Source organism: Monodon monoceros, unplaced genomic scaffold, assembly GCF_005190385.1.
Source record: "Monodon monoceros isolate NGI ecotype Baffin Bay Population unplaced genomic scaffold, NGI_Narwhal_1 Super_Scaffold_20, whole genome shotgun sequence".
NCBI lineage: Eukaryota > Metazoa > Chordata > Mammalia > Artiodactyla > Monodontidae > Monodon > Monodon monoceros.
Window position 1 is genome coordinate 53,585,586 of NW_021703777.1, and position 27,752 is coordinate 53,613,337.

The 27,752-nt window shown below is 36.9% G+C and overlaps 1 protein-coding gene across 4 annotated transcripts in view; it reads left to right on the forward strand.

Moving 5' to 3' along the window:
* The first annotated feature begins 7,556 nt into the window (after nt 1–7,556).
* The window catches only part of EPHA5 (EPH receptor A5), a 330,003-nt gene continuing 309,807 nt past the window's right edge, over nt 7,557–27,752 (forward strand). For 2 of the 4 annotated variants that reach the window (XM_029235145.1, XM_029235143.1), the window contains exon 1: nt 8,347–8,527. In XM_029235145.1, coding sequence (XP_029090978.1) covers nt 8,347–8,527 — 181 coding nt within the window. Of the gene's footprint in view, nt 7,567–8,333; nt 8,528–27,752 lie in introns of those variants that run through there. The other 2 variants (XM_029235142.1, XM_029235144.1) reach the window with 2 other exon arrangements.

The window sequence follows — 27,752 nt, forward strand, 5'->3', positions numbered from 1 at the left end:
ATTTCTCTTTCTGATCTTTTGTTGTTAGTGTATAGGAATGCAAGAGATTTCTGTGTATTAATTTTGTAGCCTGCAACTTTTCCAGATTCATTGATGAGCTCTGGTAGTTTTCTGGTGGCATCTTTAGGATTTTCTGTGTATAGTATCATGTCATCTGCAAACAGTGACAATTTTACTTCTTCTTTTCCAATTTGTATTCCTTTTATTTCTTTTTATTCTCTAATTGCCGTGGCTAGGACTTCCAAAACTATGTTGAATAATATTGGCGAGAGTGGACATCCTTGTCTTGTTCCTGATCTTAGAGGAAATGCTTTCAGTTTTTCACCATTGAGAATGATGCTTGCTGTGGGTTTGTCATATATGGCCTTTATTATGTTGAGGTAGGTTCCTCTATGCCCACTTTCTGGAGCATTTTTATCATACATGGGTGTTGAATTTTGTCAAAAGCGTTTTTTGCATCTGTTGAGGTGATCATATGGTTTTTATTCTTCAATTTGTTATTATGGTGTGTCACATTGGTTTGTGTATATTAAAGAATCCTTCCATCCCTGTGATAAATCTCACCTGATCATGGTGTCTGATAGTATCTGTAATGGAGTCAACTAGTTTTACTACAATCACTAACATTTCCACATTTACCTTATGTCCTTTTATCACTTTAAAATAGTTAATAATATATATTTGTCCTATCCACATAGCTTTCATGTTTTTATAAGAGTAACAAGGAGGAAAGACATGTTTTTATAAAAGTAACATGGAGGGAACATGAAGGAAAAATTGTTTTTCAGAAGGCTCCGTTTTGAGCCAATACGACTAGGGAAAGCCCTTCATGGATTTTTTGAGTTATGATTGTTGAGAATCTGTGGCATAAGTTTACTGAAGAAAATGACTTTGGGACTATTTTGCTTAGTTGAAAAAATGGAAATTTAGGTGCATGGTAAAGGGAAAGATGAAGAAGTGTGGAAAGAAGAAAATCAGAAAAATAGACACTCAGAAAGAATCTGATGAAAAGTATTGCTCCAGAGAAATTCTCTGTGATATTCCAGGCCACAAAATTATAGGACATTGAAGTCAAATATCAATTTTCACTGACTCTGTGAAAAAAATACCCCTCTTTTTTCATGTATTTTAAGAAAATTAGCTATCCTATTCAGAACCTACACATTCTGTAGCAAAGTTATAGGGATGTTTTGCCAATTATGAAGTAAGTCAGTGTGGAAAGAAAACAGGAACAGAAGTGCCATCAACCAAGTGGGGACATTGGAGATTTCAGCAGGAAATGCACTGAAACATGAGGTAGTGGATAGAAATTATGCCTACCAGAATTGTCAAAATACTTGGAAATATTGTGGACATGCCAAAAGCGATTAAATCAAACAAATGATTACCCCTGTTTTTAGAATAGGGGCAGGGGCCAACTGAAATAATTTTATTTTACAAATTTATGGGAGTATAAGGTTACTCATTATCACTGTCTTTCAACTCTCTTCTATTCCTCTGTTTCTCCTTCTTTATTTTATTTTTTCTTTCTGTGTGTGTGTATAAGTACATACACATTTTCTTCTGGAATTTTTTTACTTTGATTTTTCAAAAAAAAAATCTGTATTTTTATACAAATAATAAATGCTAATGGTAGAAAATACAAAAATAAAAGGCAAAAATTATCTCACCAGTCATATACAAATGTCATTAATGGAACACACTTTCTTTCCATATTAAAAAATTGCTTTGTATATGCCTTTATAATTTGATACTTTAGAACAATCTTTTTTATGTACATATTCTTCCAAGCATTTAAATGTTTCCATGGTGTCTATTATATAGATGTATTTAGCACTTCTTATTGAATATTAGAGTTTCTGATTTTTATCCATTAAAAATACCTTTATGTTTAATCTTTTAGTCCATTTTTATTAATTTATTTCCTTAAATTTTAATAAGTGTAATTGTTGATGTAATGTTACCCACATTTTAAAGGCACAATAATATTGTGAAACCACCCTACAAAAGATGTTCCAGATTCACTTCTCACCCATAGAGTGTGAGAGTACATGAGATGATCACTGCCAAGTTTTACTTAGAAGCCGGTTCCATGGACAATCAACAGTGGTATTGAAAGCCTGGTTGCAAATGTACCCCTTACTTACTTACGTCATTGAGCAAATGTATCAGTTTTCCCCCCAGCAAACTATTGCTAGTTATATTATAAAATATATTCTCATATGTGGATTATTTATGAATTTCAAGTCAGTATATGCATTGAATTTAATAAAAACCTTTCTCTTAATATGAAAAATAATACAGCTTATTTTTCACATATCAGCAAAGACTTCTGGAGTCCAGAAGATGGTTAGAAAAGTGGAATTTTAAGTGAAGTGATTCACTCTCACAATGTATCACTTCAATCTTGTGACTCTTCTGAGCACACTTTTCCTACTTCTTCAGCCCCAAGAGTCCTTGTTATTTCATTGTCTACGTCTTCGTATGATGCCAGTTGTTCAAGATGCTGGAGGCAAAGAGCAGCCGACGAACTTCTGGGCAAATCAGTATGGCTCCTCATCAACTTCAGCAGCCTTGGCCTCCTAATGCACTGCAATATGGGCACTTGTAGCACATTGATATAGGGATCATTAGAGAATAAACCATCCACCACCAACAACAATAAAAATCGGTAGCTCTTTAGATCACTATAATTTATTTGAATATCTTGTTCCTTATTCTTTGCTATAAAGCTGTCTACTAATACAGATAGTGGAAGATTTTACTCTGTTCTTGATATTCATAGAAAGTAAAAAAAAAAAAAGAATGCTGATTATAATATGAACCTGTTTAATAAGTGAAGTTTCTGATGAGTAGTGCTTTAATGTATTGTTAATGTAATGAACATTACATTTAATGTATAGTAATGAAATAATTTATATATTTAAACCTTCATTAATTTATTAAAATGCTATTAATTCATTATTTTTAAAATTAAATACCTAACTGATAATTAGATTTAAATAAAATTAAATCTAACATTGTTATATAAAAATTTGGGGCATTAATAGACAAAGGGATTCTAGGACTTTTTTTTTTTTTTTTTGCGGTACGCGGGCCTCTCACTGCTGTGGCCTCTCCCGTTGCGGAGCACAGGCTCCGGACGCGCAGGCCCAGTGGCCATGGCTCACAGGCCCAGCCGCTCCACAGCATGTGGGATCTTCCTGGACCAGGGCACGAACCCACATCCCCCGCATCGGCAGGCGGACTCTCAACCGCTGCGCCACCAGGAAAGCCCGGGATTCTAGGACTTTAAAAAAAATTCTTAAAAAACAATAATGAAAAAAATTTTGTTTTTATGTTAATTAAATTAAAATGCAACATATAAAATAATGAATATATTAGCATTAATCTGGTTGTGAACTTCAAGAGCTACTATTGATTGTTTAAATATATTTTAATATATATTATATTATATATTATAAAATTATATATTTTAATATATTATATATATTAAATATATATAATATATATTTTTATATATTATATATACATTTAATATATATAAATATATTTTAATGAATCTTTACCTTTGGGATCAAAATAATTGACATCACCATATATGTATTCTTTTCAGGAAATCATGGATCTGAAAAAGTAACTTCATTAGAGTATCTTATTGTTTCATTAGGGTATCTTATAATTTCAAATATAACATCTACCATGGGTTAAATTTTGCTTTGTTCTTGTTTTTCCCAAATTCTCCCAAAGAAAGAATGTAGCTGTGACAAAAACGTTTAAAACAATTATGTAAAAAATTGCTAAGATTACATAATATTTTAGGGAAACATGTTCTTTGGTTTATGGAGTTTTATTTAGATTATTTTTATAAAGACTGTTGCTGTGTTTTCTTCCATGGTTAACATGAGCTTCCTGCCATCTGTTTATCTGTCCACACACCTCAGTTTTGTTATTTTCTTGATTTGGTCCATTGTCTCCATTGTATACACAAACAAATTGTGTACATGATTTTGTGTACATGAGACAGTCTTTTTCTCCATGTAATGCTCATTTAGGATCCTTCCTTTCTTGTTTTCTCCTATTCATTTAACTGACCTGTACTGTATTATTTGGCTAATTCCTTTTAGATTTAAATAAACCTGAAAATTGGAATACTTTTTTCCATTAATTGTTTCCATTAATGGAGAATTCTTGGGTACTGCTCTTTTTTCCTGAACAACTGGTTATCAAATTTATTCTTTACTTCTGTTACATTATAATTTTCTCACACAGAGTCAGTGCCATGGGTTAAAATTTCCACATCTTACCAGCTGTTGGACTACTCAGGGTGCCTACTTCATTTCCTCAGTCTTCTCATCATCAATATGCAGCCAATAATTACACAGACATGGTGGTTGGAGTGTCAACATTAAATAAAATAATTGATGTAAAACATCACATGATGCTTAATACATAGCAAGTCATCAGTAAATACTAGCAAGTCTGCTTATTAAAAATGCTTCTGTTGTTGTTCTACTTTGAATGCAATGAAGACATATTCAGGTTTATTAATACATTGAATTTAACTATAATACCTTTTATAGGGTAGTAACCATTCAATGTGTCATATCAAGGTGATTCTTCATATCTTTTCTTCATGAAAGCTTATTAGTACGAAAGCCAGACCAAGTAGAGATCTAGGGAGACACGAGCCACTTTCACCATTTTGAGGCCACAGCAGTTATCCCAAGCAATGAGAAATGCAAACATAGTAGCCTTTCTTGTGCAAAGCTGTAGTATGACAGAAAAAGACAAATCTAGTTTTCATGCAATGCCATCATCCAATGTAAGTATGCTAAGAGTATGTCCGTGCCAAGAAATCAACACATGGTCAAATATAAGATTTCCTTGGAGATTGAGGCCAAAGCCAAATCACCCTCATTGTCTTCTCTGATTAACCTTCATTAGACCAAAAAATGACTTTCATTGCTGTCCCTGGGGCTTCATTTTACAGCTGTTCATTCTTTCAAAGATATGTAATAAATACTATTTAACAACCATGACAAAGACAGAGAATAGCAAGGTGGAGAATACAAAGGATTTTGTAAGGTGGAGAATAAAAAGTATTTTGCATTCTGTATTCTCAGTCCCTTAGTGAGAAGGTAGAATAATTCTCACCATAGGGAACAGTGTCCCAGGTTTTCTTTGACATACCTAGTTTAAATTGTCTCTTTATACCAATATATATATATATACCTATAGTTAGATCATTCGTTCCAGTTTTTCACTCACGAAATATTGTCATTGTGTTGATTGACATAAATCACAAGCTATGGATACTTGGAGAAAGAGAACCAAATCACTTCTTTCTGGGAAGTGAAAAATCAGTCTTGAATGCTTGACTCTCCTTGGACACTGAGTAGGGTTTTAGATGAGAGAGATGTGTGTGAGGGAATAGGGTGGGGGAAATGTTAAATATTTTTAGGGGCTGGTGGAACTTCTGTAGAGTGGAGTGCCAGATGTAAAAGCAGAGAGGTATGAGACAATTTAGGTAACACTGAATTCAAAATTTTAGTGTAAAATAAAATAGAAAAATTGTTTAAGCCGTTTGTAGTAGAAGGCTTTCAAAGATAGCCTGAAGAAATTTGGCAATTTTGCAGTCAAAGGTAAATAATTGGAGACAGATGAACAGAGTAGTAACAGAAATGCAAAGGATATGGAAGAGAAGAGAACTTGAAGATCATCTTCTCCAAATCCCTCTTTTACTGATGAGGATACTGAGGCCTAAAGAAATAAAACAGCAAGCTCAAAGTCCCATTAAACTTCCTATGTTTCATACATAGCAGTATTATGTGTTCATAGGCTGTAGATAACTTCCTTGATATTCTGTTTAGATTTTTTTTTTTTTTTTTTTTTTTTTTTTCAGTACGCGGGGCTCTCACTGTTGTGGCCTCTCCCGTTGTGGAGCACAGGCTCCGGACGCGCAGGCTCAGCGGCCATGGCTCATGGGCCCAGCCGCTCCGCGGCATGTGGGATCTTCCCGGACCGGGGCACGAACCCGTGTCCCTGCATCGGCAGGTGGACTCTCAACCACTGCGCCACCAGGGAAGCTCTGTTTAGATACTTTTAAGTAACTCAACTATAAATTTGGGCGGAGGAGCTTACATTCTGAATGGTCTTCAAATAGAAACATAAATTTTAACTTTTCATCTCACTGTGAGGCTTTTTGCCAAACTGAGAGACTGATTCACTGCCATTCCTCTATATTTGCTTCATGCATTTGGAGCACATTATAATAGAAAGAAGCTGCTTTTAGATTTCTGGTGCCAAAGCATTTCAGGGAAAAGAAAATCAAAGATGAGCTTCCACCTCTTCGTGAAATTGCATCACTGCCGCTTTATTCTTTCATCTTTATTGCAAATATTTAAACAAAAAACAAATGTCATCAGCTAAAGATTATGAGAAATTTATTGTGAAGACAAACAGGGCTCTTGATATTAAAGTTGGTGAGCAGAACCAACTTTATTGGGTATGAGTGTAAACCCAGTTTTCACAGTAGATACGCTGCAGCAAATTAAATGAGATACCTTTCTTCTAAAATTACACTTTTTGGTACATGCTTTATCTGCAGTTTTTGTTGTTGTTGTTGTTTTTGTTTTTTTAATGCCAGTATACTAAAACTTGCCCTTCAGATGTATCTCTTTGAAAAAATGAATGAGAAAATTGAGGAAAAAATAATAAAGCAAGGGAAGACATAATAGGGGTGAAACATGGAAAGTTGTTTTAAATTGTTTAATTGTTTTAAACCGTTTTTCTTAATTATTTGTGTCTCTCAATGCAGCAGAATACGACATTAAAACGAATTTAATTAAAAATATCCTGCAATTAATTTCACTGGAATTAATTTCATATATCTGCATATCATATCATTTCTAAAGTATAAAACGTTCCATCAATGAAATTAGTTAATTAAATCATCACATCTTAAAGTAACTGGAACACCACAATTCTCAATTGCCAAATTCTTTGACTTCCTGAAATCGCAATCATAGCTGACGTTTCTATATTTAGAAATTCTACCATTTACTTTGAAGAAAATGTTGACTAATTATTTCATTCCAGCCGCCAAAATATTGGAAGAATAGCAAGGGTCAGTAGCAGTGAGCAATAAGGGTATTTAAGAAACTAGCCACGGACTAGCACAGCCTACGAATGCTTGGCTATGTGACGGCAAGGTTGTTGATGCCACAAGCCTGTGATGGGCAGCAGGCAATATGCCAAACAAGGGACCCGCTCCTCTAAGGGCTTGCTGCTCAACTAGGTCTGATTTCCCTTCAGCTTCCTGGGAGCCCGGGTCTTCGCAGGCGTCGTCAGGAGAATTCTTCGCTCTAATTATCCTCGGAGAAAGACGCGCCTTTCTCGGAGAACGCTAGGCAACACTCGCCACGACAGCCTCCTGGTTACTTCCCTCCGTGGGTGTGTGACTTCGTCTAAGCAACTCACACTTACAGTAGATTCTCACTGGCGAGGCTGCGAGCAGCAGAGGGCGGGGGGAGCCGGGAAGAGGAGGAGGGAGGAGGGTCGGAGGCGCAGAGCGGGCAGTCAGAGGAGACCGCGGAGCTCCAGACTCAGCAGGAGCGCGCCGTGGCGGTGCAGTTCCGAGCTCGCCTGCCCTGCGGCGCACACACCGCCTCCTTCCGAGCACCGGGAACCGCCGCAGCTCCGGGCCGCCGCCGCCGCCGCAGGGCTCTGCGCTCTTGCCCACTAGCCGCCGCCAGTCCTTCCCTCGTCAGGGCTCAGCCCGCAGCTATTTCCTTCTGCCGGCCTCTTTGAACTCTGGGTCTTTTCCTCCGCTCGCCTCTCTCGTATTTTCCCCACCCTATATTTTCTCAACTCCTCTTCCTTTCTCCTTAGCCACCCTGCTTTTTTCTCCTCTTTTTATTGAGGATTTCTTCTTAAGATGCCTTGTCTTCCTTACCTTCGTCCATTTCAGCCCTGAAGACTGAAAAGGAGCCTTTATCTCTCCCCCAGTGGCATTTAAAAGACTCCCATCCTTAAAAGTCTAAAGAGGTAAAGAACAGGACGCGGGACCTTCTCGACACCCTTGAGTCCGGTCCCGAACTGCACTATCAACCGTAACTAGTATTTCATTTAACCCCAGTGTAGAGGAGGGAGTAGGAAGCCGGGAGCAAACTTCAGCCGTCTCAGAGGATCCCTGGTTCCCGCATTTGGACGAGCCGCGAGCCAGAAGGCGAAGGAGCCCACGGGGAACGAGAAGCAAGCGCGAGCCTCTCTCGCCCCCTCCGCGAGGCAGGAGCCGTGAACTGAGCGGCGCGGGACAGCGGCGGCGGAGGCGGCGAAGAGAAGATGCGGAGCTCGGGGCCCCGGGGTGCGGGACGCCGGCGGCCCCCGGGCGGCGGCGACGACCTCCCCAGCACCCCCGCGTCTCTGGCCGGATGCTACTCCGCACCTCGCAGGGCCCCCCTCTGGACTTGCCTTCTCCTGTGCGCCGCGCTCCGGACCCTCCTGGCCAGCCCCAGCAACGAAGGTAGAGCGGTGGGGGTGGGGACCGCGGCAACCAGGGGCGGAGGGGCGAGGCGGGGCCTGGAGGCGCGGGCCCGGGCGCGCTGGACGCGGCTGCCGCGGATGAAATTGCACCCCTCCTCTCGAACCAACATTTGTCGTCCGCTTTCGCTAGCCTTTTCGCTCGCATCCCGCCGTCTCTGCTTGCATTGTTTGACATTAGCTGCGGAGTGCTGGGCGCGGAACCTGCCTGTGGACACAGGCTGCTTGGGGGGGTTGGGAAGTTGGAAACCAGGAGGAAAGAGGGCTCCGAGACCCGCGCCCGGAGGCTGGGTGCGGCTGAGTCTCATTTGAAGCGCGTGGGGAAGTGACATTTCGAGCTTGAAAGAGTGGGAACTGTTTGAAGAGCAGTGGCAGGGATCTCGGGAGCGGTGGGGCTTTTCGAAACCGTTGTTTGAGGCCGGGGATGGGAAACTGGAGGCAGTGGGGGTAGCTGGATGCTTTTATTTGGGGGAGAGGGGAGTGCTTTCTGGGAGCTGTTACTTAGGGCATCACCCGCTGCTATTCTGGGGTGGGTGGTAAGAGCTTTTATTTCTCGAGGGAGAGAGATGGCGAAGGAAGGAAGGCGCTCCACACTGTGCTGGTGTCGCTCACTTTGGGGGTCTCATAATCACACTGAGGAGAAATCGGAAGAAGGCGGGAAGGTGGGACGCCGCGGGAGGCGGAGGGTTCGTGGGGGGAGGGGAGTGTCGCCTCCGGGAAAGCGCTACTGGCATCCACCGGGTCAGGTCTTCCCATGTTTCCGTGAAAGAATAGCCCCGCTCCGGAATCTCGAGTCCCCACTGTCCTGCCCACCCCCAATCCTGCGCTCTGGACCCAGAAGACTGTCCCCGCCTTGCACTGGGAGAGTAGGGTCGGCGCGGGAGCAGCACCTGCGCGGCGTTCGCGGCTCTCCGAGCTCTGCTCAGCCCCTCAGCCCGCCGCCCTCGGCCTCCGGGTCCGCTCTGCCGCGCTGGCTCCTCTTACACGCCGGGACCGAGCTTAAGGGCACAGCCCAATGCGTGGGGGGGGGGGGGGGCGGCGGGCAGCATCTCATATCGGTCAGCTCCATCACGAACACATCGAAAACCCTACCCTCTTGACTGCGAGGTTGGGGTTTCGATTCGGGGCTCCGGATGCCTCGAGTGAGGCACAGAACCTTACAATTTTCCTTCCACTCGTGGGGCAGGGGATGCCGGACCGGAAAGATGAAGCAGCAACGGCGGAGTCTTGTGTGTCTTCGTGACTTGCACGGGTTGTGTCTTGGCTGTAGGAGAAGCCGCTGTGCTGGTTTGGGAGTGCTGCCAGCTCCCTAGGAACCGTGTGAAAAGCAGGGCAGATCGAGACTCCTCACCCCACCCCATGAATTTCTCTCTTTAACCCCTACATTTTTTTAAAAAAATCTGATTTAAGGATTACATGTAGATAGATCTATCCACCTATCTATTTACCTACCTAAAGTCTCCCATGCCTAACACAAGCAGTCTGCATTTTTTACCTTCCAGACAAAGTTGAGAAAGTGTTTTCTGAAGTCGTAGTCCTTTTATTGACATCTCATGTTAGATTCATTATGTTAGAAGTCCGGAGGATTATGACAGGGTTAGGAGTCCTTTCATTAACTGTCTTATTCCACCAAAAGGGGCATCCTGGTTTGGGTTTAAAGAGTAATAGTAGTAGTAATATAATTTATCCTTTCGTGTGTTCCTTTATGTTTCAGTTTTTGTTTTTTTTTTCCAGGTGTGATGGGGGAAGGGGCTTATGTAGAGGTGAAAGGGAGTAGTAGCTCTTGGTTAGAGAATGGAAGAAATGAAGTCTCAGGGAAGGTGGCGCTAAATGGAAACAAGGGTCGAGACTGTGCGGGGAGAAAGAGGCAAAAGGAGATGGAGGGAAGCAAGCAAATAGCATCGGTCTCCTATTGTAAGCGGAGCTGGAGTCTTGTGGAAGGTAGACTGGCTGATATTACAGACTTAACACCCACAGATTGTGTTGTCCTTACCCCAGCTAGTGGTACACACAGCAAAACTTGGTTTTCAGTGAGATGGGGATTGCCGAGGTCTAACCTGCAATCAGCGGTACTTTACCAGCCAGTGTTCTGAAGACGCTAAAAGTAAAAGCGTGTCTGTTGTTTGGGGTACATTTTGTAACTTCATTATTTTACATAACTAGAAATAAAATTTATACACACACACACACTTCCTCTCATTCATCCTGTCTCTGCCCAACAGTTTCCATCTTTCCATTAGTGTCATCCCAGACCTTTAATATTTATGTTCTCTTCTTTTTGTTTCTCCATGATACTGCTCTTCTAAATCAAAGAACAAGAATATAAGGTATTTATAACAGAAGTCAGTTTATTTATTTAAAGATTCAGATTGGAGATTTTAAGTTTGTTTTTGATTGTTTTTGGAGGAACTTTGGAAGATCAGGGGCAGAAAGATTTTATGTATGCCCTGACTCCATTAATAACTTGCTCTCCTATACTTTGCTTTCTGCAAGCTATAGATGCTTAGTAATTTCTCAGACTATAGTGTGTATATACATTATATGTGTGTATGATATGAATGCTCCCATTATGTGAGAAAAAAATTTTCAAGGCAGATAGAAATAAATGTGAGTTTACATTTATAATTGGTATTCCAGTCATGTTTAAAATTTAAGTTTGGTAGACATAAATAAGCAGAATTGAACAGAAAAAGTCAAATATGTGTCTAGAATCTTGGACTGATATGAAATGAATTTTAGAATACATTGGATAATAGACGAGGAAAATTTACTCTTTAGCCTGAATTCTAGGATAATGTAAATATATCTTTAGTTGTCTTATTACACACATTAGGCATAAATAACATGTGGAAGAAACCTTTGAACTACAGTGTAATATACAAGACTTTTATTGTAAAATAATTCCAAGGCATATATAAAGCAAAAAAATTGTCTAAGACTGATCAGGCAGGACAAATGTTAGCAAGTGTATCAACAAGTGAAAATTTTAATAGATTTAATAAGTAAAGGGAGCATGTCCACTGTTATGAATATTGGAGGTGGCCCTGAACTTATTCAGTAACTGCCATTTTTTGCTGTCTGGAGATATATTTGTAAACAAGCATTATTTGACAAGTGCTTTTCGCAGTAGGGATTCTTGGCCAATTACTGCTGAACAGCTATGCATTGAAAATGATTCACCCGCAGTGAATCAAGCTAAATTCATTGAGCTACAGTCAGTAATGTCCCAGTAAAGTGCTTCTGACAGTTGTCAGCAGTTTGTATTTGAAAAGTCCAGTTTCTTGTCTCTGAATGTTTTGTATGTTGGAGAAAGTGGAATGGAGGGACTCTGAGGGAGAAAAAAAACACCACATGAGGGGAAAAACTGGGGGGCTAAACTGTTTGAAAAACAATTATAAAATTGTAAATGTTTTCAGTGGAAAGAAAGAAAAGGAAGAAAGTTTGTTTTAGGGTTTTTCTTGGTTTATAATAGGACCAGGCCCATAAAAACGATTGGACGACAGACATAATAGATTTGTAAAACCAAATGGCTTTGTTGTGTGGCCTTGTCATCTGGTTGTAATTCATTTCCTTTTAGATAAAGAGGCAGGACCCCACAGAAAAAGGACAGTAAAATTATTCCCTCACCAGGACACTACTGAAGAAAAAAAGAGAGCCATTACCCCTATTTGAATCATAGATTGTTGGAACTAGGAAGCCACCATGAGTTTAGGCTTTTTGCTTTATAAACCATGAATGGGGAGCAGAGGGTTGGGTCTTAAAATTGTAAGCCTTTTTTTTGAGGTAGACAAAGATCTTCTTGGGTGTCAGGGTGACATGTAAGGGGATTTCATTTCCTCATTTAAGGCAGGGAAGAGATTGAACAATTTCTGCATTTCTAATGGGTATTTCTCCTTTGATTGAAAATATTCTTATTATAATATTGTCACTTGTAAATATTATTAATTCTTTATGTAAGTTCACATAGGATATAATTGGTATGGGAAAAGATTCATTTTTTATGCTTAGAAATGTATTACTTGCCATTATTTGTATTATTAATACTCTGCTTTACAAAATGTGACCATTTAGAGTGTTTCCACATGAAATATAAAAATGAGATGATATAGCTATTTACAGACAAAACAGCCCTAGTCTATTTAATTAAATATTAGACTTTATTCAGTGTTGCTACTGCTGAGAAAATGAGTATGCTTTAGTTATTTTCACTACATTTTTGTTTATTGACTTGACCACTTGAATCTCCTTTGTTTGGTGTGCTTTTTTATGTATTTGCTTGAGTGACCAATTTATTTCTCTTTCATTTGGAAGAAACCTTTTTACCTTTGACTGTAAAAATAGTCAAAGGTAATGTGCATGATTATGTTAACTAGCTATAGTTATTTTTCCTTTTATGAGTCAAACAACTTTTTTTAAAAAGAAAATTGTGTTGTTAATATCTTGAAGAAATAGCTACTGTAAAAGTAATGATAATTCTTTATACATTATTTTTTCAATTTAAATTAGCAGATATATTTCATTTTACTAATGAATAACATGAACTTAAGTCAGCAGAGGTATCTGATTATTCAAAGATGATTATGGCATTTTTAACAATCTTAAAATACTTTTACAATAGTTTTCATAAAACATCAAAATTAACTGAAGTTTGAATATTCAGCCTTGCTTATGAATCACTAAAATTGATTGCAGTATTTGTCCTTTTGTTTTCTTTCCAGAAACAGTGACTTTTAACTATGAAATCAATATGAGAGCTAAAAATGTAAATTGTTACGTTAGAGACTCAGTGATTCTTTATGCTCTAATATCTCTGGTGAGTATGTATTTATCTATAGAGCAGAATAGTTCCTGCTGGCATGCTCTACTGGGTAAATACATATTTAGTTATTTTATCAAAATGTATATAATCAGTTTGTTAGATAGTGATTTCTTCAAAGGAGTTATCCTAGTCTATTGTATACATAAACACACCTAATGGTATTTTTAATTGACATTAAAAATATATCATATTTTCTATCCCAGACTAAATGATACACTTACGTTTCTATGAATGTATACAAAAGTGACTAAAAAATAAAATAAGTGCTAAAGGCTTTGTAAACACAGATTTAAACAGTTCATGTTTTTTACGAAAAGTTTAATAATACATAACTTTGAAATAATAAACAAAATAGGTTATTCAGTAAGATATATTTGATATAGGAAATGAATAACTGGAAATTCTCTATTCATAACATTTTCCAAATCATTATGTTATTATTATATTATATAGCAGTTAGAAAACTGGAAGATTTGATAGTTATTCACTGTGAAAATCTTGTCTGAATTATTGGTTCCATTGAAAATGTTTAAGTCAAAATGTAAATGATCCATTTTTAAGTATTTGCTTTTTAACTTCCAAAACAGCATGACTGCTTAAGGAGTCTCCCTTTATCATATATTTACTTTTCCTGTTTTAGTTTCTGCCTTTATAGACATTTGTTTATTCAGAGTTAATGAAATAGATTTTAAAGTGTTTGAACAAGACAAAAATTTACTTTTGAACAAGAAAAAATGTTTAAGAATTTTAAATCCAAATTTTGAACAACAGCTCATTTTTTAGAATATATTTGGTAACATGCAAGGTGTTGTAATAAAGAACTTTCCACCAAAATACTAGGCTCACTGATGCCGTAAATTATACTATGAAATAGCCATTTATAAATCAAATTACAAATAGGCAGTGGTACAGGTATTCTTGAGTATTAAAACTTGATTGGAATTTACATTTTTCTATTGACACTGTAGATTTCACATGTATAGGATTTATTCACTTTACTCATTCTAATCCCATAAAATAAGAGATGGCTGTAATTTAAAATTCATATTAAAATGGCAGTAGAAAACACTTAATTGAATGACTTAAAACATAATTCTAATCAACAAATCTCATGAGAAATAGATTTTTAAATTACCTTTTAACTTATTTCATTACCATCTTAAAAATTCCTTAGCCTTAAAAAAAAAAAATTCTTAGCCTATATAATGTTAGTGTAAAGCAAAAAATAAATAAATAAAAAGGAAAAAAATGCTGTAAGGTACATAATAATTTAAATTGTGTCTAGTGAAATGTGTGGGACTTTATGGTCTGGCTTTTTTTTTTTTTTCTAAAAGTTCAAACTTGTCATCGAGTATCTCTAATGAGAATTCTAGGTGTTACAAAGTTATAAAATAAAACTGTAATTTAGTAGTTGCACCACTTGGAGTTTTTGAAAACTCTGTGGTTTAGCATGATGACTTTTATTATTACTAGCTGCCATTTTAAGTGGGTATAATTTTTAATGCTTTTTTTAATCTTCAGCAATTTAAAGAAACCATAAGGAGTCATTTCTACCATTTAAAGAATGCCGCAAAATCCTCTAAAAAAAAGTGTGTGTTTTGTCTTTAGAATCTCATTGATAATGTATTCAGTTAAAGAAAACCTAGTAAGCTCTGTTCTTAAAGCACTGGTTTAGCTCTTTCTTTTTTTCCCTGTAGGTTCTACAGCCTTTAGTTTCTGATCAGTTTATGTAGTACTTTATTAGTATCATTTAAACTATTAAACTATTGGAGAATATACAAAACTTTGTTGATCAGAAGTTGACCCTAGGTCATGCATTCTTTCCTCTGTATCTTCCGGTGATTCAGTATTCATGGCTTTAATTGCTGTGCATTTATTAAGTAGAGTGCAGGAACTTGGCCTGAGGATTGTGTTTGTGCACATGGACACGTTTTGGGTTGTGTGTTAAGGCTGTGGTGAAGCTGGGAGAAAGAGTGATGAGGGATGTCATGATGGTATCACTATGAACTTGATATTAATAAAAGCGCTTAGGTTTTATTTTTTATATTGTTAAAAAATCCCATACCAGCACACACACACATTCTAATTTTATATTTGTTTTACTGACTCTGAAGATTTAAATCCCAGCCTAATGGAAAAAAATAACTCTTTAGTTCATTTTATTTCATCCATTTAGTTCTTTTTTCTTTTATTTCTCTGTAAGTTGTACAGCTTTCTTGAGTCATGGCAAATATTTGTGGCGTTAGATACCTCGCAGATTAAATAATTGGGATTAAAGTGTCTGTGATGAGTCTAATTCTGTTATAGTTGCTGGACTATTGCCCAGGCTGTCTTCTCCATCCATCACACACGTCTTTGTTTCTAACTAAACTGGGCTCATAACTCTGTTAAGTAAATGATCTGGTAAAAAAATAATAATAATAATGATCAAAGAGCCAAAACCGGAGGGTTGAAATATTTTGCATATGCTTTGTGAGAAAATGTTCCTACTTGGAAACATGTTTCCGGCTCAGTATTGGACGATTTAGAGAAAATACAGTCTGTTCTTTTACTCAGAAATGGGTAGTGTCTTTTTTCTCTTATGATAATTTCACACTCTTATTTTCATCTGTCACATCTCATTTCCCCTTTACCCCTCCTTTTCTCTCTCTTTCCCTTCTTCTTTCTTCCCCCCTCCCCTATCAGAGACTCCATTTATGCAAAGTCAAAGCAAGATAAGAGGGTAAGAGTTCATCCATGCCTGTAAGAGCTCATCCATACATCCTGCCTCCAAGGAAGTATTGGGGCGATCAGACAATATAGTCTTCTGTTAAATAAATCATGGGACCCAGTCCTTAACGGTAAAGAGTAGATCGTAGCAAACCAAGTTATATATTTTTTACTTGATTCTTAAGTCAGAAGTCCAAGAGTTTAAGGTATCTCTGTCAGTTTTGTGTTTCTTATAAGATAGCTTACTTATTTACTTTGCACTGGCTGTCCCTTCCAGTTCCAGGATGCTTGTTAATGACTTCTGTGGAAAGACAAACTCAGCAGGTAGGTCCGGCTGGCACCGGTTCAGCCCAGCAGTCCGCAGCAGGCACGCTTTCTCTGAGCCAAGTTGTAGCTTTCACGCAGAGCCCTGGCCTGTGTGCTGCTAGCTGGACAGGTCATTCGACTGCCCTGTTTTGTGGAAGATGACAGTGGTCTGTCTTCTCCCTACAGTCTAGGCAGTATAGTGATGCTGTCACGAGTCTCCTAAAAGGGGTACAACCAGCCTTCTGAGAAAAGTAGAAAATACTTGGGAACTGTTGTGTCTGAAGGATTTTAACCATATCTAGTTTCAAACCATCATATTTGATTTTTCTGGAAGTTGGGGGTAGGAGTAACGACAACAACAGAACCATTTAATCTTGGAGATTTGGAGCCACTGTTTTTTGATTCAAGCCTGCAAAACGAAGCAGGGAAAGGATTTCTGGTATGGAATTACAGAAAAGTAAGAGAAAAGAAAAAAACAAATCCAAACTTCTGGCTTTGAAATTCAGAAAGAAAGTAGTCTTGTTTTGTTTTGTGTTTTTGTATTTTGTGGAGTTATTTTTTGTTTCTGTTTTGTTTTGTTTTCTTTCCTTTTTTTCTAATCTCCATCATTTACTACCTCTGAATTCTGTGGACACTCACTGTGTTATTTTTTTTAGCCTCAGTTCATGTATCTGTAGCATGGTACTACTTCACATACTTGTTGTGGAGAACAATCAAAATGAGATAATTTTCTAATTGGTGAGCATATGTAAGTTGTGGGAGTGTGGCTGGTTAGAGCTCTGCAAAGTCCATGTATGTTAATGCTTCTCTTGCCAGGTAAGGACTAGGATACAAGGAAGCATCGGGAGCAGCAGTTTTGTGGATTTAAGTTTACACTATGTGAGGAATCGTCCTTAAGGAAAGGAGTACAAAAAAATTTTAGTTTTGCAAGTGTAGCAGAAATACGGATTTAGTGAACACTTTGCTGGTGCCTTAGTGGCATGGAAGTGACCCATGTCATTGAGGGTCCTGTAGCTTAATTTTAATTAACTTTGCGATAACTGCCTCTCACTGGGTAGTGCAAAATGGGAACATGTAAAGACCATGAAGTGAGCCCTGCTATGTGTGAGTGATGTGTTCTTGAACCATCCACCTCAGATTCCACATAGTTAAAGTTAAGTGTTAACACACACTCATAGCGTTACTGTGAAAATAAAATAATGTGCAGAGTATGTATGTTGCTTAGTAAAATTCCTAGAGCAAAACAGGTATCCAACAAATGTTAGTCCCTGGGGTTTCCCCACACCAAATGTGGGATATTTGAGATAAGCTTTCAGAATCACAGGTTATTGTCTTCCTTGCATTGGATGATCAAAGGGAATCTGGGACAGGAAAATAATCTAACAAAAAGAATTGCATATGCAAATTTTCCATAGAGCAATCAAAGATAAAAATCAACCGCATGATGTTGTCCTATTTTCTTGCTGGTTTCCTAATTATTTAATATTGAATACTGGGATTTGATTAGGAAATAAAGGGAAAATCATCAGTACAAGGATCATGGGTTGTAAATGTTGCCTTTTATCTCATTATGCCCCAAGGAGGGGTCAGAAGTTTCTTATTAGCCACAAAACATATCAAGAGATATTTCAAATGTTTTGGATATTTAGTACTGGCATAGTAAGTCTTATATATATGTATTTAATATAATATATAATATATATATTTAAATGACCTTTATGGTGCTATGAAAGTGGATAATTGGGAGAATTAAATCCTTAGAAGTTTCCTGAAACATATGTCTGACACTATAGTTGGACACCTCTGTTTTGGTTTAAAGTATACGATTTTCTCATCTGCTCAGTTATATTCAGATTTTAAAATATTACTTGGAAATATAACTGAGCTTTTACATTTTTAGAAAGGTTTTAATACAATTCTGTGAAAGCTTATCTTTTTTATGTAGGTAACATAAACAGGTATAAGGAAGTTTAGAATGTATTGTATTTAGATCTGCTTGTGAAATGTGTGTGTGTATCTGCGTGTATGAGTACACCCACCTGTATACAATAATTATAGCTAACATTCATTATTGACATACCGCGTGCCAAACATTAAGTGGTTTACATGTATACTGATTCAGTTTCCTCAAAACAAGCCTAGGAAATATGTATTATTATTATTATATATTATTCCTATTTTACACATGAGGAAACTGAGGAAGAGAACAGTTAAATAACTTGCCCAAGGTTACCCATCCAAAAGTGGTAGAAATCTGCATTCAAGCCTAGGCAGTCTGACTCCAGCACTGCTCTTTTCAACTCTTCTACACAAGGGGAGACTGTTGACTAAAGTCCTTCAGATGTCCACAGTCACTCTTGCCCTCACCATCCAAATAATGGCTCATTCCACAGACAGTGGGAGGTACGGTTAAAGTGCATACAAAAATTCATGTGGAGTCCTGAAGATATTTGTTCTCATGTTCACTCATACCTCTAATTTTTTTTTTTCCTTCTCACTAAATACTTGATCCGCTTCTTGTCATTGGGCTTTTACACACTGATTGAGCCCCATGTTGACATCTCCCCTCTTCATTGCCCACTAGCACAAGGCAAGATCTCTTCCTCCACATTATGTCTTTTTAATTTTAGGCCATGTATTTTTTAGTTTTTAAATTGTTTTCTGTTGCTTTCATGTATAAGCAGCCCAGTTCTCAATCTCTAGCCCAGGCTACACGCTAGAACTAGCTGTGTATATCTGTAATCCCGTTCAGAAACTCTCTCGGCGAAGTGCTATTTGTGGCTGATCACTACACCTTGCTCTGTTGGAAAGAGAGGGCAGTTTTGAGATAAAGTTTTGCCTTAAACTCATGACATTATAATTTTTAGGCAACACTACTTTTTGTAACAAGTGAAGGTACTGAAACGTTCAGTGGGTTGAGTAGAAAATGTGTTCACCTTTAGTCTCCTATCCAAGGCAACTTCTTGGGTGCTTTCTTTTCTCTTTATATACATGGCAATATTAAATATTTTATAATCACTTTTATGTAGCTTATGTTATTAAAATGCTTTGTAGTTTACAGAATGTGCTAACCTACCTTATTCCATGAGAATCTCATAAAAACCTGTAGGGTAGATTAGACAAATCATTGCTATAAACAAAGGAACTGAAACAAGAAAATTTGGTCTAGTAAAAAATCAGAACTGGTTTCAAAGCCAAAGTCTCATGATTGCAGAATCAGCGTTCCACTTTAGGAGGCGGTGAGGCAGAGTGGTAAGAGCACAGGCTCTGGGGTCTGGCTGAACCACTTAGAGTTGTGTGAACTTGAAAACGCTGAAAGCTAGAAAACCTCCTTGTGTCTATGCATTCTTTTCTGTAAAATGGGAATATTCATACAGTTCGGGGTTGTAAAGATTAGGTTCATATCAATAAAGTGTTTTGTAAAAGTTCTGGTACACAGGAAGCATTATATAAGTGTTAAATAGTCCACGTGCTAAAAAGTAGTGTGGGTTGGCACTCTGACATTTAGCAGGGTCTAATTTTCGACATTAGTTAGTGAGTACTGTCTAATATTTATTGTATATGGAAATATCACAAGAAAAGCACTTGACTTCAGTTCAGTTGCTCAAGCAGCCCTTGTGTACTCCCTGGGTAAACCCTTCAACGGCTCTCCAGTACCCTCAGGATAAAATCTAAATTCCTTGAGCCAGAGTACAAAGCACTCAGTGATTTGCTCCTGGCCCACCTCTCCTGCTGCTTCCCTCCATGTCTGCACTCCGTGCTTCTGTGGGGGAGCCCTTCTCTCAGCACAGTTGGATTCTGGGTGCTCAATAGGAAACCCTCAGCTCCTTCCTGCACCTAGGTTACCTTGATCTTATGCCTAAGTTATACAGGGTAAGAGCCCTCCCCAATTTTCCCAGTATTCTGTGCCCATTCTTTTTCCGTGTGTAGCATATCACGCTGGGCTGGAATCAAGTTTTCCCTTGTTTATACATTTCTGATAATTTGATAAGAATAGAAATCGCTGTAAAAAATAAAGGTTAACCAGAGAAAAAGCTCTCTTCTGAACTGAGACATCCCTACTAAGAGTTATTTGGTATGATTTGCCAACTAAAGCAAGTTGATTCCAAGAAAACTGGCAGGTTTTCTGTTTTTGCATTTACCAAATGCTTCAGTATGAAGAAAGCTTTGCCTGTCTGTAACCCCAATACCTGATATTCCGTATGTATCAGTGAAGTATGTTATGCCCTGTAAATTTACTTTTAAGGAATAAATTATATTAAGTAACTTGTTTTGTTTCTGCTTTTAAACACACCCAGTCTCACCACATTACTGTTTTTTCCTGGTAGAGCCTATGTAGCTTTTGTCCTAAATTCATAACTAATAGAGTTTAGAATCTCTGGTATTATAGAGTCTTTTCTAAATGGAGATTTTGCCAACTAAAAGAGTGTATGATTTGCCCACCAAAACAAATTAATACCAAGAAATTTGGCAGTAAAATACTTCATTTTATATTTAACAAAAGTATCAATGAGAGGAAAGTTCTACTGAAGTTTGCCAAACCACTAAGAAATAAATAGGATATATCCTGTGGTCACTATCTTTTTGTGATTTAATCAACTACTGTTTTCCCCCTCTTTCATATGATAAGTTCTCAGAATTCATGACTTGAGCCACAATCAGCCAACATAAAATACTTTTTTCTGTTTTAAGCATGACTTAATTTTATCTCTAGAAAAACAATTAATATAAAACATCTGTTTCTTAATGGTTTAAATTTCTGGGGAGGGGATGGATTTACTCTTTCATTTGTTCTAGATTTCCTGGATAATTTAGACTGTCACTTACTTTATGAAGCACTTTAGATTTACAACTTGGTAGGAATTCTTAATAATGCAGGGAAAGGAGCAGGAAAATGGATATCATCAACCATGTGAACAGAGTAACATTAAAAAATAGATTTATAAAGAATAAAGTTTAAAATGTAATGATGAATGGCTTTTTAAGTATAGCTTGGTTAATGTCTGGTTAGTGTGTTTAATTCTACCCAGTGTCTGATTAATATATTTAATTAACTCTCCCTTTTGAACATATTTTTATTTACTCTAAAAATTCTAACAAATATATGAGAAGTGTCAGTGGGTTAATATTGTATTCTACTGAGCTAAGAATTCTTTGAACTGAATTTTTCTTCTAGATGGGAGGGATAATAGTGATAACTGCTCTGAAAACTATTACCACATAATCTCCTTTAATTCTCACAATAACCCTGTGAGCTGGATATTATTTCAGTTTACTAGTAGGAGATGGGGCTGGGGAGAAATTAAGTAAATTGCACTGGGTTGCACAACAAATAAATTGATAGGATAGGAACCAGGTGTGTTTGATGCAGAAGCTCTTGGTTGCACCCACTATCTAGAGATTATATTTATTTAAATGTACTTAAGTATTATGATTTGTATTTTATTTACATATACAATTGTTCAAGGAAGGAATCATGTTTTGTTACAAAACCACATGTTTTATAAGAAAATCAATTAATATAAGAATAATATAAGCAAAGTATATGGGGACATGGAAAATTTATATCAAGAAAATCTCACTATCATTAATGCTAAAGCAATTGAATAGAAAACTTAAGTATAAGCTTTGATTTACACAGTTCTCGTTTCCTGGCAGAAAACCTGTCAGAACCTATTAGATGAAAATCAGTTTTGTATATTTTGAAAATTGGTAGGAATTATTATTCATGGCATTGTTCAAACACAAACAACACTGTGACCAGCTAATATGTTCTTATGTAAGTCACTGTTGAAAGCCAAGGACAAAAGGTTAAAAATGGTTTTCAAATTTCTTTTTTTTTTAAGTTTCAGAACCTCTAATTCCTCTCATCACTGTGGAAGCCCAATACATGAAGCAGATAACAACAGAGTTATTGGGCTTCCTGGCTCTTTCTTTACCTCCTTGCTCCCCTCATCTCTTGTGCCTCTGAGATATCTCTTTAGAACCACAGGGGCCATTGTGGGCTCAGTGTGAAAACCACTGTGTTAAAATATAAAAGGAATGTTGTATAGAAGATCCGTGTGCTATGATCCTGACTTGTAGCTTTGTAACAATCTAGCTAAAAAATAAATTATAATATCTAGTAAAGTTTACATTGAACCAGTGGTTCCTAACCCAGAGGCACTCATCAGAGCCAACCTCAAAACATGGTTAAATATACCATGCCTGGAGCCTCCTATACTCACTGAGTCAAAATTCATTAAAGCAAGTCCTGTGGGGAAATCTGTAAGTTTAGAACCTGGGAATCTGTACTTTTAGAATATATATTCTAAAAGTACAGATACATACATATATATATATATATATATGTATGTATATATATATAAAACTATATAAATGTTTTCTATTATTAATCTCAAGGACAATATGAAAATGTGCTAAGGCTAAAGGTAATGTATATTATCAGATAACACTGTGTACAATAAGGACATACAAAATGTTAGAGAATTGTAAAAGCAAATGTCAAAATCCAAAATTATTCTAATTATGGTTTGATATGTAGTCAATGATAGAGCCATTGATTTCAGAACTGATCCTCAAAGTGTATGCTTTGATTAATATTTCCCCTTTATATTCCTACATAATTTTATCTTCATTTTGAATGTGTTCCCATATATCCCTGAGTGTCAAATGTTAATTCAGATAATTATACCCTAAGAGAGTCTGACTTGGGGGACACAGAAGGATTATTTCACAGGTAATGCAAATTCAAGCAAGTGTCTACTCTTAGAGCTAAGCAATTGGAAGGTTGAACAATCAGCAGGATACTTCCTATTTTATGCACTGATGCATCCCCAAGGCCTAGAACAATTCTTGGTACTTAAGTAGATGCTTAATAAACATTCGTTGAACGAATGAACGCTCATTCACTGCAAGTGTCCATAGAACTGTAATAGAAGTTAAAGCAGTGAGCTAGACTTTCTCCTTTTTACATACTATTTGTATTACATGTAATTTATTAGGTTGAAGATAATAGAAAAACTATCCAACAGTGACTTACAATGTAGAGGGGTTAAAAAAATGTTTGAGAAAGAAGTTTCAGGGTAGATGTCTGGTGGTTTGGGTTCAGTGGCTTAATGATGTCAGGATAGGAATCACTGTGACTTTTTTGGCCTTACTTTCAAGCCTATTGCCTCATGGTTGCAAGAAGACTGATGCATCTCCAAGCATCACATCCAGTTCAGAACAAGAAAAAGGGAAAGAGAAGAGCCAAGAATCATGTCAGCTGCACTATTCCTTCAGCTAGGACAGCAAAACTTTCCCAGAAGCTGACAAGGAGATTTCAGACTTATGTAACAAGGGCCCCCAGTTCAGTGGAGGCTAAGATTATAGAAACATAATGATCATTATTTGGTAAGGCCAGTTATGAACCATTGTCTGGTGCTGGGCACATTGCCCCTCTAAACACAAGTGAGATTCTGATATGAAGGAAGGAGAAAGGATGTTAGTAATTAATGGGCATAAAATACAATACAATATCACTGAAGTGATACAATACCACTGAAAAGAGAAAATACTTTTATTTTATCTTGTTTTATTTTACTTTACTTTATTTTCTTTTATTTTCTTTTCCTTTATACACATTGTAAAAGGAGAAGTAGCCAACTAGTGGGGTTATATTTTGACCAAAAATATATTTTAGGTACCAGGTTAACTAGGCAAAAATGATTGCTACTAGATCATCAATCTTATACCTTATAAAGATACATAATTTATTGTATTTCTAAAAAATGACTTAATAATTACTTTGCTGCTGTCGTGAATCTTGCTAGCTATTTTGAAATGGATAATTAGAGCTGGGTACTAAAATGTTTATGTTCAGTCACCTAAAATTATTGGGCACAATATTTATTTATACTTCTGTCAATATTGCTTTATATTTTGACTAGCTTTTGATGACAAATTGTTATCCAAGGATTTCTTGTAATATATATATATTTTTTTCCATTTTGGATAACAAAGCCATTCTGTAGGGTTTACATCAGAATTCAGTTTTAATTAAGCCACAAGACTGACATGGGATAATGACTGAAGTTGCTAGCAGAAATTTGGGTCACTTCTCATGTCACAATAAGGGCTACTGGGCCAGTTGTTTGTGCTTTTTTGGAAATGCCATCACCTTAAAATACAGACTGTGAAATTGTGCAAGTTTCTTTCTGTTTTAGTGCATGTTCAGATCTAATCATCATTTTATTCTACACTGAAGGCTGGAAAGCTAGTTATTATATAGGTTGTTTTGCAGTTTGGTATATTTCAGTCAAACATTAGGGGTAATTAGGGACTGGGGTAAGGATTCATTCCAAATGAAGAATCAACTTTGCATACATTTCCCATTTCTATTTTGATGTGCTTTTTGACATCTAAGGACAAAGTATATTTTACAAACTTATACCCTGTTTTGCCCCAGTTAGCATGCTTATTAAAGCATAATGAATAATAAAATAAAAAAATAAGAGTTACCCTTTTGCTTTCTGAGATCTTGTAACTTACTGTTGGAAATTTGATACTAAATTTTGATTTCTCCAGGAAAAACTAGTATCTGCTCTGTTTAGATTAATAGATCTGAGGATTTCCATTTTATATAGAGTACTACTAGATCATTATGGGAGATGCTGGCTTCTGTAACATGTTATTCAAAATTCATTGATTTAGTAAAACTCCTTGATATGTAGAAATTAAGAGTTTCAAAGGAGGGAACCTTTGGATTCAGTAAGTCTGATATTGGGGCAAGTGTGATATAGAAGCAAGAGAAAGAGCTTTGGAGTTAGATAGACTTGGATTTAGATTCTGGTTTTGTGCTTATCAGCTCCATGACCTTAGACCACTGCCTGTTTAGCTTTTCTCAACCTCAATTTCCTTATCTGTAATGTGGGGAAAATAACATACCAAAGGATCATTGTTAGGATTAAGTGATATAATGTGTATTAACTACAGATACACATAATTTTATTAGTCTTAATAGCTGATATTACAAATATGAGAATAGAGGACCTCAAAATAAAATCACTCCCACAAGCTCACACAGTAGCAAACCAGAACCATAGGACTGATGAATATTCTCTGTGCAGTGAACTATTCTCAAAGTGAATTGTGAATGTGCACATTTATTTCAAATGTTGAGGATTTGCACTGTTTTGCAAGGAAGAGCTTCATATACTATCTACGTACATTGTAGAGTGGTGAACAGGAATTGAGTGAGCATATTCTGTAATATGACAATTTTCAAGCCCATTATGTCATCTAATTTTGACTTTTCTTTTTAGAATAAAAACAATATGTAAAACTAGACAAGTTTGGTTACCACACCTGACAAGGTAGCCATGAAAACCATGTTTTTGCTCTTTTCATGCAGTGTGTCCTGTGAGGAGCAGACTGCTCATTAGTCATAATTTCGCTCAGTAGATTTCAGAGTTACCTTTGCCTAAACACTCTGTATAGACTAACCAGTGGATACGAATTCTCAATCCCTCTTTGCCACCTCCATGAGTTTACAATTTTAGAGTATATTAACAATTCAAAATCTTTAGCATACATTTCTGATTGATTTTTGCTTCCTTCAGAGTTGTATGCTTCATAGTATGACTACGCTACTGCTTACTTTTCAAAGAGCAGTGGCTAAAACTTCTTTGTTTATGATGATGAAAAATATTTTGTAACAAAATGGAAAAAAAGAGACAAAAGGAACAAAATGAGCATAGGTGAATGTATTTTGAAACAAACAATTAAAGGCAGTGGTTATTGCTCATAGTCAACAATGAGAGTAATAAGATTGAAAGAGACAACAAAAATCATCTATCTTTGATATCACTTATCACTTCAAAGATAACGAATATGATGGTGTAAGTAACTCAATTTGAAATGTCATTGGAATTCTTTAAGTCAAATATCTTTAAATGGGAAGTATCGAGACATGATAGAAGAAGAACAGACTTCTGGCATAAGAGAGACTAAAGTCTGCCTTCAAGTTCTGCCACTTAGCAGTTGTATCTGTTAGGATGTCTTCCTCTGCAAATAGCAAATCACTTCCCACTGGATTAAGCAACAAATCTGATTATTTCCCATATAACAGGAAGTCCTAAGAGAGGCAAGTTTCAAATTTAGGTGGATTAGCAACTCTGTGATACAATTTTGAATCAGATACTTCTCATCCCTTCACTCTGCCAACCCTAATCTATAAGCTTTGCTCTCCTGCTGATTCTCCTTGTTTGCTCAAGATGGCTGCATCAGTTCCAGGAAATATGCTCATACCCAGCAACTTTCAAGGCATCCAGGAGTTTCCTTTTCTACTGTTTTCTTCATAAAAACTCCTTTCCTTTGCAGATCACCTTCACAGCTCATTGGACAGAACTGAAACAATAGTTAAGACCACATAATAGGAACTGAGATAAGTTCAGCATTGCTAAATTGTGGAAGAAGGAGGGAAAAGCCTGAATAAAACTGGAGAAGAAAATAGAGACCAATTTTTCTGGAAGAACTTATATTAAAAACAAGACACAACTACAAGGTTTGAAGTAGGGAGGTGACGTGACCACATTGGTGGCTTAGAAAGGTCTTTCTGGATGCAGTGTGTTGTAGACATTTTCAGGGATCATGCCTCTCTACTGAGAAACCAGTTAGGAGATTTTTCAAGTTAAAAATTATGGCACAGATTTGACTGGACTGGTTCTGCTGTGGAATGAAACAGAGAAGGCAGTTCAGAGAGTTATATACAGAATAGAGTTAGAACTGGTGGGATTTGGTTACTGATTCAATGTAGGGGGTAAATGTGAAGGAAGACAAAGGTGATTCACAGACTTCTGGATGGAACAACTGGTTCTATGACATTGCATTCACTGAGATAGGGAACATAGGAGGAGGCTTTTTTTGTACAAGGAAGATACTTTGTTCACTTTGCTACAGGTTGAATTTGAAATGACTGCAAGTCATGAATGTGTTAGTAAATAGCAGACAGTTTTATAAGTTGATTGGAATTTCAAGAGAGAGAGATGGACAAAATATATGGATTTGGGGGGTTATTAATATTTACATTACAACTGAAGACTTGGAAGTTCATGAGCTCCTCTACAGAGGTTCTTTCATAAGGGGTATTTGCTAATATCACCTCTAAAACCAGTCAACTAAGAAACAAAAGTTAAATATCCTAGCCATTCCCCATCCTAAATAGTCTGATTCAGTATGAATGGACTGGTGCTAAGACATTTGTTCTTTCCAAAGATTCTTTTTTCTTATTCCCATTTTAAGTCCTAGTCAAGAATCATTGGTATAGAGTGATAAGTGAAGACAGTCTACAAAAATAGAGTATTGATCAAAGCCAAGGTTTGAAGGGTTGGTA